At 31.4% G+C, this 17,411-nt stretch overlaps 2 protein-coding genes across 4 annotated transcripts in view; one reads left to right on the forward strand and one right to left on the reverse strand.

Annotated features, from left to right (window-relative positions):
- Positions 1-17,411, forward strand: part of LOC117123547 (rhotekin-2-like) — a 31,443-nt gene that overhangs the window by 5,402 nt on the left and 8,630 nt on the right. For both annotated transcript variants that reach the window (XM_033269515.1, XM_033269516.1), the window contains 5 exons: positions 301-556; positions 3,821-3,874; positions 4,416-4,536; positions 13,006-13,183; positions 15,548-15,662. In XM_033269515.1, coding sequence (XP_033125406.1) covers positions 301-556; positions 3,821-3,874; positions 4,416-4,536; positions 13,006-13,183; positions 15,548-15,662 — 724 coding nt within the window. The remainder of the gene's footprint in view (positions 1-300; positions 557-3,820; positions 3,875-4,415; positions 4,537-13,005; positions 13,184-15,547; positions 15,663-17,411) is intronic.
- Positions 4,619-17,381, reverse strand: LOC117123548. Of its 2 annotated transcripts, none has more exons than XM_033269517.1 (5): positions 17,299-17,381; positions 10,941-11,000; positions 9,603-9,731; positions 7,671-8,209; positions 4,619-6,668 (listed from the first exon to the last, which is right to left on the reverse strand). In XM_033269517.1, the coding sequence occupies exons 4-5, from the start codon at positions 8,167-8,169 to the stop codon at positions 6,367-6,369; spliced, it is 801 nt and encodes a 266-aa protein (XP_033125408.1). In that variant the 5' UTR covers positions 8,170-8,209; positions 9,603-9,731; positions 10,941-11,000; positions 17,299-17,381; the 3' UTR covers positions 4,619-6,366. The 2 variants fall into 2 exon arrangements, with proteins under 2 accessions (XP_033125408.1, XP_033125409.1); XM_033269518.1 differs by lacking the exon at positions 17,299-17,381 and adding an exon at positions 13,587-13,673.

Here is a 17,411-nt window from a genome sequence, read left to right on the forward strand (position 1 = left end):
TTAAAGAATGTAGTATGCTCTTCGCAAGCATTTGTCTCCGGTTTTACTAGCAATAGACCATCATTGGAAATAACTCTTCGAACTTTCGCAGGTTGTCATTGGTGTGTTTTACACAAAAGAAAATAACGCTGTACCCACATTGTGTGTTTCATAGTCATTATATGATAATTATTACCAATGTAATATAGTGATATGTATAGAGGCTTTGGCAATCCAATGTACAAGACCACCATTATTGTTGTTGTTTTTTATGTTATTGTTGTTATTATCTTTATCATAAGTCTTTACCTCCTTCTTCAGGACTATGACATCCAGCAAAAGATTGACCTTGAGATCAAGATGCGTGAAGGCACCGCAAAGCTGCTGGCGGCGTGCAAGAGAGAGACGCAGTCATTGGAAGCGGCCAAGAGCCTCCTTATGTCAAATGCACGTGTTATGGCCTACATGTCAGAACTGCAGAAACGAAAGACGGCAGAATGCATGGAGAGGGCGTCTGGAAATTCCATGAGTAGTGAGGAGATTCTCATTCCATGTAAAGCTAAGGTTGCTGTCTCAGGTACATATGTTATGCTTTTTCCTATATATTTCTCTGTTGCTACATACTGTAGGCCTACAATTATCTGAAAATTTGCTGCTATGTTGCCACATCTATCTAATGCTTCAAAATTATTGCTACTAACCTATAGTAAAGTACGTTTACATTCCTGTGGCGAGTCGAATGCCCGAGCAGGGTTGCCACTAACTACAGCCTTAATATCATCGCTGCTCCTCACCCTAGGTTTGATTGGTAAAACCAAGTCTTCTCGGATATGGAGGAGGTTCAGCGTACACATGTCCCTTGTGTGTGTTTTAAAGACCCATTGCATCTTTCGAAAGACTAGGGGTTACCCTTGATGCTAGGGTTCATTTTAGTCCCCGTCGTTGTGGAATGATATGAACATACTATATGCGCTTCTTTACGGCGGCCAGGTAGTCACAGACCATGCCCATATGCAATTCAGCAGAATAACGCTGCAAGTTATGGATTATTCTCCTACTTTTACGCTTTCTTTCTACTAAACTGTCGGCTATACTGTGGCTTCCACTGTGTGTGTGGAAATTACTTCAGAACCTTGGTCCCTGTTCAATTCCAGCACTGCTCATCTTGTGCTTCTAAGATTGAAGTTACAATAGTGCATTGCATTTTTGGTGCAGACATTTAAGCCTTTGTTCTTGTGTACAATATTACATGGGACATGTGCACATTAGGAATGCAGTACACTCTTTGGAAAAGAGCTGGGGATTACATCTTCTAGTGTACTCCACTGCCTAATCACCACAAGAACCTAATTGTGTTGTCCTTGGTGTTTCATACCAAAGAAATTTAAACAGAGGAGTCATTAAATTTTTGCAATTGAGATGCTCAATTTTTTAAGAAGCATCAATTAGAATTATAGTAGAATTGTCAATATACCCTATCTGCTACTGCTAGTAATTAATACAGTTATAATAATAATTGACTATGATAAATGTGTGTTATGATAACTATAATTATGTTTAATTTTTAAATTAATTGTAATTTATGCTACTGTCAATAATCTATTGATTACTGGTTATTATTTGCCTACAGACTACAAAAATGTCTGCCAACTGCAGGCCTTGGCCTTTGAGAAAATATATCAAGAGTCACAATTATGCAAATTAGTTAAAAACCAGAAATCTGTTTCAGATAGATATTTTACCACCTAAAGCCAGCTTCATAGTTAGGCCCAACAGAGGTGTGACAAGTATGATTGAGTATAGTCTTAAGTACACACCGCCTGCTGGCTGAATTTCATACACCTGTCTAGTTACTTCAAATTAAAACAGCAGCCTAGGATCCTGGTTGACCCACATTGGTTCAAGTGAAACAGTTCTAGGCTAGGGATACAGAACTATTTGTAGTTGGCAGAATTTCTGGTATATATAGTAACTGTATTTTGATCAATTTGTTTGAAAAAGGTAACTGTCTTGTTTCAACACCTTTGCCAGTGTGACTCATAACCAGTCAACTAGACATTGATTATTAATGAGCCTCCCAGTGATCATCGTCTGAACTGTTAAAAACTAATAAGCAAACATTTTACAACGTAGTAATTTCAAATAAATTTTCAAGAGCAGCAGTTCATACAGAAAAATTAACTGTATAAAATAAGGAAACAAAATCAAGCATGATATTTTATAAATAAAAGTGCCTAGAAGAAAAATTCACACCCAGAATGTTTTCAATTTTGTTACTCATAAAAACATTGTTTATTATATTATTTAATTTTGCCAGAAAGTATCATAAAATATAATTTGGACAACATAGGATTGTCCAAATTGTTGATGAACTTTCTCTGTGGAGGGATTCTTATCGGACAAATGTAGGCCAACCATTTAATTACAAAGGCCTATCAGGAAACAAAACCCGCTAAATCAAAAACTTGACCATCAACAAGTCAGCAGTATAATGTCTATTCTAATGAATAGCTTATTTATACCTAACACCTGCAGCATGTTCATCCCAGATTCAAAGAATATACAAACATGGAAAAAAAAATCTGCCATGAGATCATTTTTGGTCTGCTGTAGAGGAAGTTGATTTTATGCCAAAAAACTGTTCTTTGAGAAAAGATTCTCCTCCATATTTACTGCCACTTCAGGAAATAATCCTTTGAATTTATCTGTCTTTTGTAATCAGCAGAAACATACCTTATTATTCAAGAATCCATTAGGATGACATGGAATCATTATTAATTGTTATAAGGCCCAATAAAAAAATGATTAGTTTATCATCCCTACCCGCATGTTTTCTTTAGTATTGGATAAAAACATTTTGAAAAAATAAAAAATTTTTTAGTAAATAGTATATTGTAAAGTATATTATCTCAATCATGTATTTCACTTTAAATATCAATGTACCATCAAGCAACTCAAGGGTGATATTTGGCTTTAGAACAAAAAATATCTAAAAAACCTTTCTCTCTCCCTTATCACTTTTCTAGCCTAGCCTATAAATATAAGAATAATTTTTTTTAAATGGGCCTAAAAGATAATAATGATTGATAATGATATGATAATAGTGAAATAGTAATATCATTATCAAAGTAATTATGATAATTATAATTATTTTCATGGTGGTTGATGTTAATATACTGTAATGCTGATAATGACAGCCTTTTTCCTTAACTAAGATTTTTAACTAACTACTATTTTCTGTTCATGCTTTAAATGAATGTGTAACCTACTCTGCCCCTGGGGAGAATTTTTAATAATGCACATAATCAGAATAGATCAAATGATTTTGTACCCGTATACTCTTGTGTGGACAGAGATAAATGCTTTTAAATTGTGTTCCTCTGGCAAGGACACAAGTTAATGAACCCTCAACTGGTCAAAGGGCTGTTTCACCAAACAAGCTTCCCATTGTCTTTATGGTTATCTTTCATATTATTATTATTATTATTATTATTATTATTATTATTATTATTATTACATTGAAAAACTGTTTTTTATTTCATTTCATTTATTAATTTTGATATATGACAAATACATTTTCAGTCTAGCTTATATCATCTGTTAGACTAAATTAAACTTTTTATGTCAGTATTTGTGTAACTACAGTAATTTTATTAATGTTACTTGGATTTAACATTAATAATTGTGATACAAATGATAATTATTAAAATAAATGTATACTTTAGTAAAAATATTTTTTATTTATGATTTAATAGTGATTTAATGATGATTGAAATTTATTCAAATACTATTTAACATAACTATTTATGTTTCATTTTTTTTAAATTTCTATACTTTACAGATCTTCGGATACCTATAGTCTGGAAGGAAGAGGATCATATTATGAACAAAGGAGGTTAGTTGCTTGCTTGCTTCACAGTGATCTTTCTCACTAGCCCTCCCCCCCCCCACCCAAATCTGAGTTACTTTTGTGCAAAATGCTCCACCCCGTTATAAGCCAACCCCATAACTTTATGGAATTTTTGTGCAAATTGATCCACCCATGTCTAAGCTCACCCCCTAACTTTAGAGGTTTGAAACGGAAATACTATAAATTATGTGTGCCTTCAGAATTCTGAAAGTATAATGTACCAAGTAATGGCATTGAAATTGTAATTCTTCATTGTGAGACCAACTGTTCTGTACATCCTAGGCTTGGTTGTCTGCAAGGCCTAGAATTTTTCAATGCCACCTCACTATTATAATTCATTTTCCAGTCTGTAGGCACAGGACTATCACTTACTCAACAGACAGATGACAATATTGAAATTCTTGTAATTTACATTCAAATATATTCTGTATTTTTTTAAAAGAGGCGTATATTCAGTTTTTAAAAAAAATTCTGCTATTTTTGTACTTTACATTTTAATTTTAATGTTATGGTTTTTTTTTTGCAGACCACAATCGATATGCAGTGTTTTGTTTACTGAAAATTGGAACTGAGATTTATGACACAGAAATGGTGACAAACGTTGACCGCCAATCAACTGACATTAATTTTGATGATGTCATTATTTTGTGAGTAATTTTCATGATGCCATTACTTTTAATTATAGGTTCCAAAAGGAAATTTGTATGTCCATAATGTATCCAGAATTTACTTCAATCGTGAATTTTATTTACCCATAAGTCATCAATATTATTACCCATCGGCCTTCATATTTTTATCCACATTTCAGCTTTATTATCAAAGAATTACATTTGATTGTCTTTATAAAATACTAATAGTAATTTCTTAATTTAGGAATACTTAATTTTTACAAACTTACTATAGCATTCTTCAGCAAATGAATAATTACAAAAGGATATTTTTACAATTTACCAACTAAGGCTGTCAAATTTTATGTGACATATTTATATGATGTGCCCATATATGGGCTTGATGATGTTATATCACACCCAAATATGGGCATATTAGGAGTTATTTGTCACATAAAGTCTTCAACGAATGAATAATTTTAAAAATGTTGAAAAATATATTCATAAAATTGATGATTTTAGGTTATTTATTTAGTAGATAACTCCCAAAAAATATCTTTACATTTCAATGGGCATAAATTTACTTTTTAATAAAATAATTGTCTTACCCTGGATCTGAAGATTAGGAGGTAAGCCCCTAAACCACTAAATCAGAACTACTTTTCATCTAATGCACTATTGACATAGAGTGATGCTGAATTTCAGTTCAGTGAACTGTTGAACTGTCTCTATATTATCTCATCTAAAGCACTTCTAATTAATTAACATGGGTGATTAGAAATCAGATTTATCTCAGCTCAAAGTCTCTGTATGTTAAATAGTTAGTTAAAAAAAAGCAATATATTTGATTAATCAAAGTATTATAAGAATTATACTAATTGCCTATAATTTTCCTGTAATATTTTAAATATCAAATTCTTATCTAATAGTCAGTGACATAATGTATTATTTTTTGTGGAAATAGTCTTTATTTGTTATGTATTTTACTAATATTAGGTCACAACCATGTAATGTTATTATTAAAGTGGATGATTATAAAATATCATACCAAAACTCACTTATACTTCTACCCTTCTTTTTGGAACCACCTTCCAAATAACATAACTTCTTCCAACTCTATTTGTAACTTTAAGTCACAGCTTAAGGCTATTCAAACGTGTTGCGCCTTTGATCTTGTTTGTAATTGGCGCCAAATAAATTTTAGATATTAGTGATATTATTTAATTTAATACTGCCTTGTACAATGGTTGTACAGCCGTCAGCTGATGAATCCAACTTGGCTTTCTGTGAGCGATAAAGTATGCAACACTGTCTCCTGATTGGCGGTGGCAGTCTGAGCAGATCGTCATTAAAAACTATTTATTGTGCGTGCGTCGTGCTGTTGCATTCTCCATAGAATCGCAGTGAGTAGTACCCAGATTAATTTCCAAGGAAGCAGTTACAGTAGTGATTTTACATTGTAGAAATCCATATAGACACATATTCATAAATAACAACTGTAAAAAGTAATACTAATTAACAAAAGTACATTTCAATTGACCAGGTCATAAGTGGAGATTGTAGTTTTAACAATTTTGATATTTTGGTTTGTTTCAACCTCTAGTGGCCCAAGGCTTGGAAGGCAAACCAGATTTCATGTTTGTCCTCTTATGCATTTTGGTAGCTACAATATATTTAATTATTTGTGTATAAGATTCTGCAAATACACCAACGCAAATTTTTTCTGTTTAATACTGCAGTTATTGATGTAATTAAACAATGATGTTATTAAAAATTATTAAAAACCAGGTCAGATATCATCTTTTGGGAATAAAAAATTGATTAGCAGTCTTATTTAGATGGTTAATTACATCTCTTGTTACCACATTATCAAATATCTTGTTCAGCATTCAACAGCCGTCCAAAATTTGAAGCCATAAGTTTTAGGTCATCGACCTTGGATGAGTCAAATGTCTTCCGAGGTGTCTGTCCAATCTGATCGGCATTTACTTTTAGTTCTTCTTGCAGGGTTGTGCACTTGAGCGTCATTGCTTCCACCTCTGGTTCGGAATATTGACGGAACGTTTTTAATTCGCCCTCAAATTTTGTCCAGAAACGAAGGTGCCTCTGTATCTCAGCGCGACCTTTCTCCCGCTTTGCCCTGTCTTTTTTCACTTCCAGATTGACTGATGCTGTGAAATTTCAATATTTAAAAATATGTATTAAAGAAATATTCATTCTCCTTTAATAGCGACTAACCTTTAATTAAACTTTACCTGATGAGAATAAACTCTATGAGGATTATAGCATCAGATTGTTGTCTATCAGACTTTTCTAATGATGTAGGGCTTGTCTGAATTTTAAGATCCATGGATGCAGCCATGGATACTGTACAGCTATAAATAGCCATGGATACAGCCATGGATACAGCTATTTATACAGTCATTGATATAGCCATGAATATAGCCATGGATATATTGTAAAACCTCAAATAGAAGTACAATGGGCTTACTTGAGAAGAAGCCCATCTCAATTTGAAGCCCCCTCTTTAGTTTCCATGGGCTTCTTTTCGAGATAGTACAGTACATACACTGTAAATGTTACAGTGGCCCTATTTATTGTTTTATTGTAGTAATTCCCAAAATTCACAGCATTAATTTACTTTGCAAAAAAATTCCATCCAAAGATCTCAAAAAAAAAAAAAAAAAGGAAGAAGCCCAGGGCTTCTATTCAAGGTTTTGCAGTAGTGGATACAGTCATAGATACAGTATTCATGTATATATGTATATGATTGAATATATTGAACCATGAACAGTCGAATATAGGCGTGGATAGAGCCATGGATATAGTCATGAATATAGCCATGAATATAGCCATGGATATACTGTAGCCATGCATATAGCCATATACAATCATGAATATAGCCGTGGATAAGCCAATGAATACAGCTGTGGATTTGTTTGATCAGATTGATTGATGGGCACATGCTAACATGATGGGCACATGCAATGTTTTTGTTTCCATGGTTACTTTAAATGTGTTTAATTTTAAATAAAATATATTCTGTATTGATATATATTTAAAAATTATGTTTGAGGTTATTTATTTAATAGACAACTCCCCAACAAATATCTTATAAAATCTTTACATTTCAATAGACATGAATTAACGTTTGAATAAAATAATTGTCTTACCTATGACATCCTTCTTCCTTGTCATTAACGTTTCAACAATTTCACCAAATTGTGCTTCAATCTGCGATTTAACCTTTCCATAATGCTTTTCTGTTTTGTGAGCCTCGGAGTTCTCTTGGCGAGCCATATTTTTTAAGTCTTTGCGCAATTCTTTGACTTTAGTGTATAGCATTTGCTGTGGCGGGTTAAGTCGCGCTGTAGTTGGGCTTGGAGAACGCCGCAGAAACTTAGGACTGCTTAATGGACTCCTACACTTTGAGTTTAAATAGTCCGGTTTCTCGACGCATAGGCAACTAGGCGTTTTGAGAGAGGGAAGGAAGTTAACGCAATTGCATTCGGGGCACAAAATTATCTTCTCATTATTTTTTGTCGTGATTTCTCCAATGCATTCTTGACACAAGGTGTGTTTGCAGTCCAGTGTTTGGAGTTTATCTGTCGGAATGTTAGGGTCGCAGCATATAATACACTGTAGAGATCTGTTGCTGTTTATATCTGTCATGCTCTACACCACTGTGTTCTACTGCGTCTAAAAATGTGGACTGCATCAAGATAGAGAAGAAGAAAACTGAATATTAATTGTTTACTTCCTAATCATCAAAGTGGTAGATTCAATTGACCTTTTTATCCTAGTAACCATGTACATACTTGACACTATTTGCTGTAGTTCCAACTGAACTGTATTTCATAATTTTAATTAATGCGACATATTTTTACTGGCCAAAGTGTTTTCATTATGCCAGCATCCCACTGGCTTGTATGATTAATTAAATGATATTAATTAATGCTATTTATAATAGTTCATTTCATTATTGCACCTCCAGTAGGATTTGGGTAAAGTTAGTATAAAATATAATAGTAATTAATAGGAAAACAATATAGTAATAATGATACAGTAGAATTCTGGTAATTGTTAGTATTAAATATAATAGTAATTAATAGTAAAAGCAACAGTAATAATAGTAACAATAGTAATAATGATACAGTAGAATTCTGGTAATGTTAGTATTAAATATAATAGTAATTAATAATAAAGCAACAGTAATAATACTAACAATAGTAATAATGATACAGTAGAATTCTGGTAATCTTAGTATTTAGTAATTAATAGTAAAGCAACAGTTTAGTAGTAACAATCGTAATAATGATAGTACTATAATAAAGAATAATTAATAATAAAACTAATAAGCATTATAAGAATCTAGTGTACTATAATGATGGTAATTAATTATGATTATAAAGTAAACATTAATGATAATTCTTAATTATTTAAAACAGGGTTGATGACTTGATGAGCTTGTTGTCTGAATTAATCTTCAAATAGATATGATTGTTTAAAAAAATCTATATAGTATATTATTCAAATTTGATCATACCAAGATTATGATCATCTCAGGATGTAATTCTACAGTACCAGCCAGTCTTGGTATAATCAGTGGTTTTACCAAGACCTTTGTTTCCAATGAATATACAAACATGTTGTAATAGCTTGGTGTCAGATTGAAACAAAACAATGCTATAATCAAAGATTATGCCAAGACTTTATTCCTTATGAAATAATAAGTACAAGTATAGGATGTCCCACTGGTTAATTCAACAGATCTTAGTTTTGGTTAACAAAATATAGGCTGTACCGAAATTGTGATCTCCAAAGTATACCTATTGTTATGTGCCAAATATAAATGTTGGTATTGATAATGGTAAAGATAGATATGCATCAATAGGTCTACTTAAATGTTATTTGATGCAAATCACATATTGTACACATACTAATTCTTGTGTGCAATTTTAAGTAATTTTACAGATACTTTTAACAATTCATTTATACACTTGGAAAATCCAGCATTTTGATATATATAATTTGATATATATATATGATTTGATATATTTTAACATCAATTTTTTCCGTTAGAAATAATAAATTGTGTTACTTACAGTTATAATAAAAGTTTTAAGTACTGTATCTAAGTAAATTCTGACGGATCTTGAAATGACAGTTATTGGATCCACGTCGCATATATTGAATGAAACTTTCTTCTCACACATGAATAGCCAGTCAGTTCCCTATTCACAGATATTCAAACAATTGTGAATAACCTTGCACTATTTTCACTGCTTGTTAAGCTTCAATTAATATCCATACAATGTTTTCCAGTTGATTTAATTCAATATTTCTCTAAAATCTGTCTTGATAATTATGTAATGTTTTATGATTCACATCAATTAAACTGATAATATTGTTGGTAATTCCTTTTGTATTAAGTGTATCTAATCTAATTTACATTTCCCTGTTATCAGATAGTTAAATTCTAAGTAATGAGCATGTACCACTTATCGGATGGACTAACAATTCAAACTTGTTTTTACCTATAAAATTGCTGAATCACTAATTTTCCTTGGAACTGATGAAATGAGAAGTTTATTAAACTGTGTTCAGTTATCCATGGTAATGAAAATATCAAACAAACAAATGTCCATTAAAAATGTGTACCAAAGTCATACTTCCAAAAACTTTGCCCATGAACTTTGGCCTTTTGTGAAAGTAGTTATGCAGCATCATATACTGTAGTCTAAACTTTCCTTTCCAGATGTAACCCAGCGGTTGCTTCAGGAAATTGTTAACTGGGTCCGACATGTCCAATGGGGGGGTTCGAACCATGGGCCGGAGTAGAGCCTCGGTCAGGGTCTCGGAATAAATAAATTCACGGTGTAGTGTTCACGGGTAGTGTTTTTATGGCTTAGTATGACACAAGGTGTGCATTTAGACCACAATATTAGGAATTGGCGATCGAAATAACATTATTTGGATAGGCAAATATTTATATTTGATCCAACAATGTTGTCATGGCATCGAAACAACGGGGGATAAGGCCACTCCAACAGGGGAAAACTGGCACACCACTGATTCAACCAAACATTTTCGTATCTATTTTGGGGTCCAGGGAATTGTGCCTCTAGAAATCCAGAAGTTTTGTTTCATTTTAATCTCTAAATTATAATTCACACTTTCTTGACTGCTGCCAGGGGAGGAGCAAACACCCCATTTCACCATACTGTACCTTGAACCGCCATTAATTTTTTTTTTTAGGCTAAGTAAGTAGTGCAGTCATGTATAATTGCTTAGCCAGGCTACAGCAGCACAAAGTGGGTTTTTTAAAAACATCTTTTCTTTTATTACGCCATGTGAATTTCAGTCCAATCTCAGAGCAAAACTTATACCATCTACATTTTTAAGCACAGACTTTATTGCAAAATGATAAAACAAATACTTACCATTCACCACTTTAGCTTTTTATACATTCAGTATTCCCTTTGATGTTAAATTATTTCCACCTGTAACGAAATTTTAACTCAAAATGTCAATATTTTTAGTATTCTTTTTTGACTTATTGAACCGTTACTGATGAAAAGATTTAGACTTGCGGTACCGTTTCGATAAAATTTAACAGTAGCAGTTACTGTGCATCATGAAGTCACAATTACCATATTAGTTCCAGTGTGCCCAAACCACATACATTTTTAATGGATTTTTTAGTAGTAAGATGTACTATATTTGATTAAAAATAAGGGGAAAAAGCGAAGAAATAATATACATGTCTGTAATTGTATAGTAAAAATTGTGTTTGGCGCTATATTTTTAGAATCATCAAATATGAAAAAAATAATAGAAATATATAAAAACAAAATTGTTTTCATTGACAAGAACAAGCATACAATTTGTTGAATGTTGATATGAGTAACATGTATACACAAAAGTAATATTAACAATTTTATGGCATACAACGTTATGTATGTTTTTGTCCTTTTGCGACAACTGTTGAATTGGCTCTAGTAAAATATTCCTCCTTAAAAGGTGGTTAAGATAATGTAATTTCCTATGAAAAGGATGAGATAAAGTTCGTATACGTAGATAATTTTGGTATGATTCCTACTGCATATTCTGCCCATGTAACTTGGGATCTGGACACATTTTAAATGCATTTTAGTTATACTAGTCAGTGATTTTTAGGTAATTAAAAAAAAAATATGAATGGTTTTATATTAATATGGTATTCTCATCTGGTATTGGCTCTTGATCTGATCCATGGGTCATGGACTGCCTTTTTTATTTATTTATTAAAAATTTAGCCATGACAAACAAAAGTATCAAACAATCAAAAAAAGCAAGACTAAAAAAACCAAACAGGTGCAGAACATATACAAAGTTAGTCAATGCTAAATAAATAACAAATATTTATATAGATGTTTATGTACCTTCTGTCAATGGATACTATGCATCATTAAGTCACAGTTACCATATTAGTTCCAGTTTGTCCAAATCACTAAACATATTTTTTAATGATTTTTTTTTAGTACATGTAGTAGGATGTACAGTACTATATTTAATTTAAAAAAAGTAGAAATAATATGTGTCTGTAAGACATGTGAAAGTGGTAATAGTAAAATATGTGTGGTACTAGATTTTTAGAATCATCAAAGATGAAAAAATAGAAGATAAGATACTCTTTATTGGTCTATTAACATATAAAGATACATAAACAGATTTAATCTGGCATAAAATATTAGAAAATACATTAACACCAAACCGATCATATTACACCAAGCAAACATCAAATTTACAAAATGCAAAAAGATAAAATATTTTAAAATAAACATTAGGGCTAGAAGTAAGTGAAATTAAAAGTAGATAAACAACATTGTTACGCTACTACTTATTACATTATTTAAATATTATATATTACTTAAAATTATAATTATTATATAAATTTAAATTTAAAATATAAAAATAAAATTGTTTTCATGGACCAAAAAAGCCATGTTCGTTTTAATGTTGAGAGTTGACATAAATAACATGCATAGACAAATCAATTTAATTAAAAGTTTTAATAAATAGTATAATGTCAGTTGTATGATTTTGTCCTTTTGTGAACACTGTCGAATTGGCTCTAGTAAAAATATTCCTCCTTTTTAAAAATATTCAAAGGTGGATTCCTACTCCATCTTCTGTCCTCATGGCTTGGGATCTGGACACATTTTAAATGCTTTTTATTTATACTCACGGTATTTTAGATATATGAGTGGTTTTATATACTGTATATTCCCACGAATAAGACTAGGCTTAAAATAGGAAATTCGATCGAAAAACATGCAGTCGTCGTGTACATGCAACACATACAAATTTTTGATTTTTAAATCATTTTAAATTAATTTTTTCACTTCATTAGCTTTGATTATACTTTATGTATTTTCAACATTTTATACTCATATTAAAATTCAGATACCATATTGCAAAAAAATATAATTTTTTAAATATGTACTCCTTTTAATTTATTTCCAGCGAAAACATTTCACATGAGTTTGCATTCCATCTTGAAGTGTATTCCTACAATCTACACAACGATTTAACAATTGCTAGCACGCCGCAAAAGATACGTCGTAAGCTCAATTCCTTCTCCAACTCGCTTGGCAAGAGTGCTGGCAAGAAAACACAAGCAGCTATGATGACCACATCAATAGTGAGTTATTTATCATTTGATTACATTGATGTTAATATTTATTTATTTTTTATTATGAAGAAAGTGTTTTTTTATTTAATTTTTATCTTACATTTCAGTCTCTTTCACCAAACAATTATTGACCATATATTTAAGTCAAACTTCTGATTTACAACATTCCAACCTAGAGAATGGTAAAGGATTACTGTATTTTTGCTTTTACTACCTACTTGTATTTTTTGTTTTTGAGGTGAAGTACAGTAACAATTGAGATATATAATAATTTAATGAGAAAAAAATGCTAATTGCAGTAATTTTTAAGCCTACCTTTTATCAGCAAGCCCTGGATCATTTTTATGTGAGAATGCATTAAATAATTAATTTCAATTTATAGCAATTTATAAAAAAAAAACACATGCATTACCTACTTGCTGGATATATGAACGAATATAATATATTGAAATACAGAAAGAATTCTTGATTTCTGAGACTCATCTGTTGATACAATACTAAACTGTAACTTCATCTTATTCTTATGGTCATTCTTAGAATGTCTGTAAATTTTTGCTTATTGGGTTACTGCCTCCTTTTTATACCTTTTGTTTATACCTTCCTGCTAGTTTTTTCTCAATGACCAATTGAAACCCATTGCTAGCTGTCTATTTGAGTGCTATTAGCGGACTCTTGAGAGTGTCTGCTTTACAATGGAAGAAGTTAAAACAAAATGAATAATTAAACCGTTATAGAAATTTATTGGAATTTGTTCCATTTGAGGGAGCGATGATCATTATCCTATCCATATGTGTTTTGCAAAAAGCTATTTATAGATGGTCTTGAAGCTTAGCCAGCTTTAATCATGATGTAGATAATGGGCTGTAATTAGATTGTGCAAGTCTACTAGGCATGTTTTTAGCCTGCTTGCCGCCAGCTATGTTAGCCTATAGATATATCTATCAATTTAGATTCATTCATGAGAATTGACAAAATTTCCCTTTCAAAAAGGAAGAAACACACCTTGTCTGAACCAAACAAAAGTACTTTTATTACCAGTACCAGTCAATTTTACAGTATGTGTTAAGGATATAAACAGCACACTCTTAATTGGCCGAGACTTTTTTTATAACTTGTTTCTCAAACTTATTTTTTTTAAAGATCGTCAGAGGAGGGCGGGAAAAAATTAACAGACTGTTTTACCAAAAACATCCAGACAGAGTAGAAAATAAAAATAAAATTTTATTGATGAATGTCAACAGTGTAGTAATAGGATGGTTAAATGCTTTAAATTTATATAATTAGTGAAGAAATATACATATATTATTTTTGGATATTTCAAGGCAGCGGCATAAAAATATAAAAAAACCTTTTTTTTTCTGAAATTTCCATTTTTTCGTGGCGGTGGGTGCTTTAAGTCTCACCTTGACAAACAAAAATGTTTTCTCAAAATGTTCTAATAACAAAGTAAGCATTTTAAAAATAATTAATTGTTTTAAATTTAACAATAAAATAATTATTTTTATTTTATTGGCTGAGTACAGACATTGTGTCTATATATTAACAGTATATTTATAGTTTAAATCCATTGGGTGTAATATAATATTATATGAGACAATGATACGTTATGTCTGTTTTTAGATGGTTTGTCAATTTTTGATTGATTACTCTTCTGTTTTCTTTAACGTGTGTTAATGGTTCCATGTGGATGAACATATTACTTGTTAAATTCCCTTCCATCTTTTGTGGATCACTCTCTGAAGTCTCTTGCGTACAAGGATTTATTTTTAAAAATTGTAATTAATAACATGGTACTTTTTATGATGCCATTATGTTATCCATTGATAATAATTCCTACCTATGGTCTTCTGGGAACCATATAAATTTAATGGGTACAAGGTTTACCATTGATTAGAAATGAGATAGTTATCATGCTTTTTCCAGAAACTTTTACATTATAATTTCTACAATGCCGGTGTTGACAAGTCTTCTGGAAATCGTAAGAGCTCCCCCCCCCCCCCCCGGAAATCGGGATGGCCTCCCACACTCCCGTAAGCGAGTAAGACTCTCCAAAGATATAACCCATCGTCCGCATTCTTAATATTTGCATGTTTTTACTATTTTATTTTCAATTGTCCCACGGGAGTCAGTGCCGATGGGTATCACTGTCCACAGCGAAATAAAATAATTAAGATATGTCAAGGAAGCTCATTTAACCAGATCTCCGGGAAGGGATTTCTTCTAAATTAGGACCCCTGCAATGGACAAATAAACAAAGTGAAATAAAAAAGTTATAGTTTAAATTTAGTGTGTGCTACTTTTCGTACACAAGAAGAATGGACAAGTTCAGCAAGTTAATTTTTTTTTTTTTGAAATGCTTTCAATTTTTTTCAGACTGTTGATGATGCAGTTACACAAGGTCCACGTTTCAGTCTGGTTGCGAAGGCTAAGCTCAGTCTAAAGGATATATACAATGGGATTAAGATCCATGATTTGCAAGTGGAACAAGGTATATTAAAAGAAATATTTAATAATAAATTATAATAAATAATAGAATACTAATAAAATATATAAAATTTAATCATTATTATTACAGGTCTCCCTTCATTTGGGACCAGGATTTCAATGGTCTGTAGTAGCAGTTTCAGTCTCTAGTTAGATGAAAATAGAATAAAATAACACATTTGTTAATATGAGACCACAGAAAAGTGGTCTTAAATTCGAGGTGGCCTTTAATTTAGAGAGGTCCGGTATTAGAGGGAGAGAGATGTTTATTATAAATAAAGAGGAATTTGGAGATATCAATTAATTATTAGAAGCCATGACCAAGAGTACATCAAGCATTCTTTACCTTCTCTGACCATACAACGCGTTTGTGTTCAGAGTCCCTATGGTAATTTGAAATCAGCAGTTTAAATGGTTTTACTGGCAGTAGACTTGCATAGCACATAATACAAGTCACTATGCACTTTCAATAAATGTTCAAAAAAAGTTGAAAAAAGAAATGTAAATGGAAAAGAGACAAAGAAAAATGGAACAAAAACCATAAATAAAACAATTAAATGGAAAAGAAATATGAGTTTTAAGTCTGGTCTTAAATAAGGAAATGGATAAATGTTTAATAGAAGTTGAAAAAAAAGAAACGTATAAGATGGAGAAGAGACAAAGAAAAATGGAACAAAAACCATAAATAAAAAAATTAAAACAATTAAATGGAAAAGAAATATGAGTTTTTAGTCTGGTCTTAAATAAGGAAATGGATGGAGACTGTATATTAATGGGAAAAAGTTCCAAATATTTTGGAGCAGCGCCCTTGTGTGTGCGCCCACCATATGACTTCAGCTTGCAAATATGAGTAGAAAGTGAGGAAGAGCTAGAAAATATTCTTTTAATCACAATATTATTTAATCTCCCCTAGAAAAAATGTATTTCTTTGGATACTTGTGATCATCACCCATAATTCATTTATTTTCTTAAGTATTTCTAACGTTAAATATAAGGTTCATGCTGTTCTGAATGAATGACACAGATAATACTGTATCCAAGACACAATTCTTTATCCACTTCAATACTACTACAGTATCAAAACAACAACATGAGATTGTGACAACATGCTTTCAATGGTAGGCTTATAGAATATCAACAGTGATGTTTCTACTGATCCCCATGGATTATAAGAAGTAGAGTCATGGTCATGCCTTCTTAATGCACTTAGTTGTAAATCTGTTAAATATAATATTAAATACAGGAGAAAGCTGATGATTGTGATATTATTACTATAAATGTTGCATATTTGTTTATATTTATTAACGTACATTAAAAATAATAAATGAGAATGATAATAATGCTGACAATGGATGTGAGAATATGGTAATGATAGTGATGGGTATGGTGATGGCAATGGTGATTAGGATAAGTTTGAAGGATGATAATGTTAATTTTCGTAATTAGAGAGTAATGGCTTGTTTTGGTTTTCATCTCTGCCCTAACAATTAGTAATTGATAAAAATGATTTTCAACAATTATTATTTAGCCAGGATAAAGTACTATACTTAAGCCATTGTAGTAACTACTATACTTACCGTATTATATACTGGCTAAATATTTTAAAAATTTCAAATGAATATAAATAATAAATAACATACCTGGTATGTGGCTTTCTCAGCAATTTGTAGACTTGAGGTTACATATGTATGGTTGCATCTGTATCCAATGGAGGGTGTGTTTCTACTGCTTAAGGAAAACAATTTCTACGAAT

Source organism: Anneissia japonica, unplaced genomic scaffold, assembly GCF_011630105.1.
Source record: "Anneissia japonica isolate Jap-2015-1 unplaced genomic scaffold, ASM1163010v1 scaffold287714_len2871179_cov188, whole genome shotgun sequence".
NCBI classification, from domain to species: Eukaryota; Metazoa; Echinodermata; class Crinoidea; order Comatulida; family Comatulidae; genus Anneissia; species Anneissia japonica.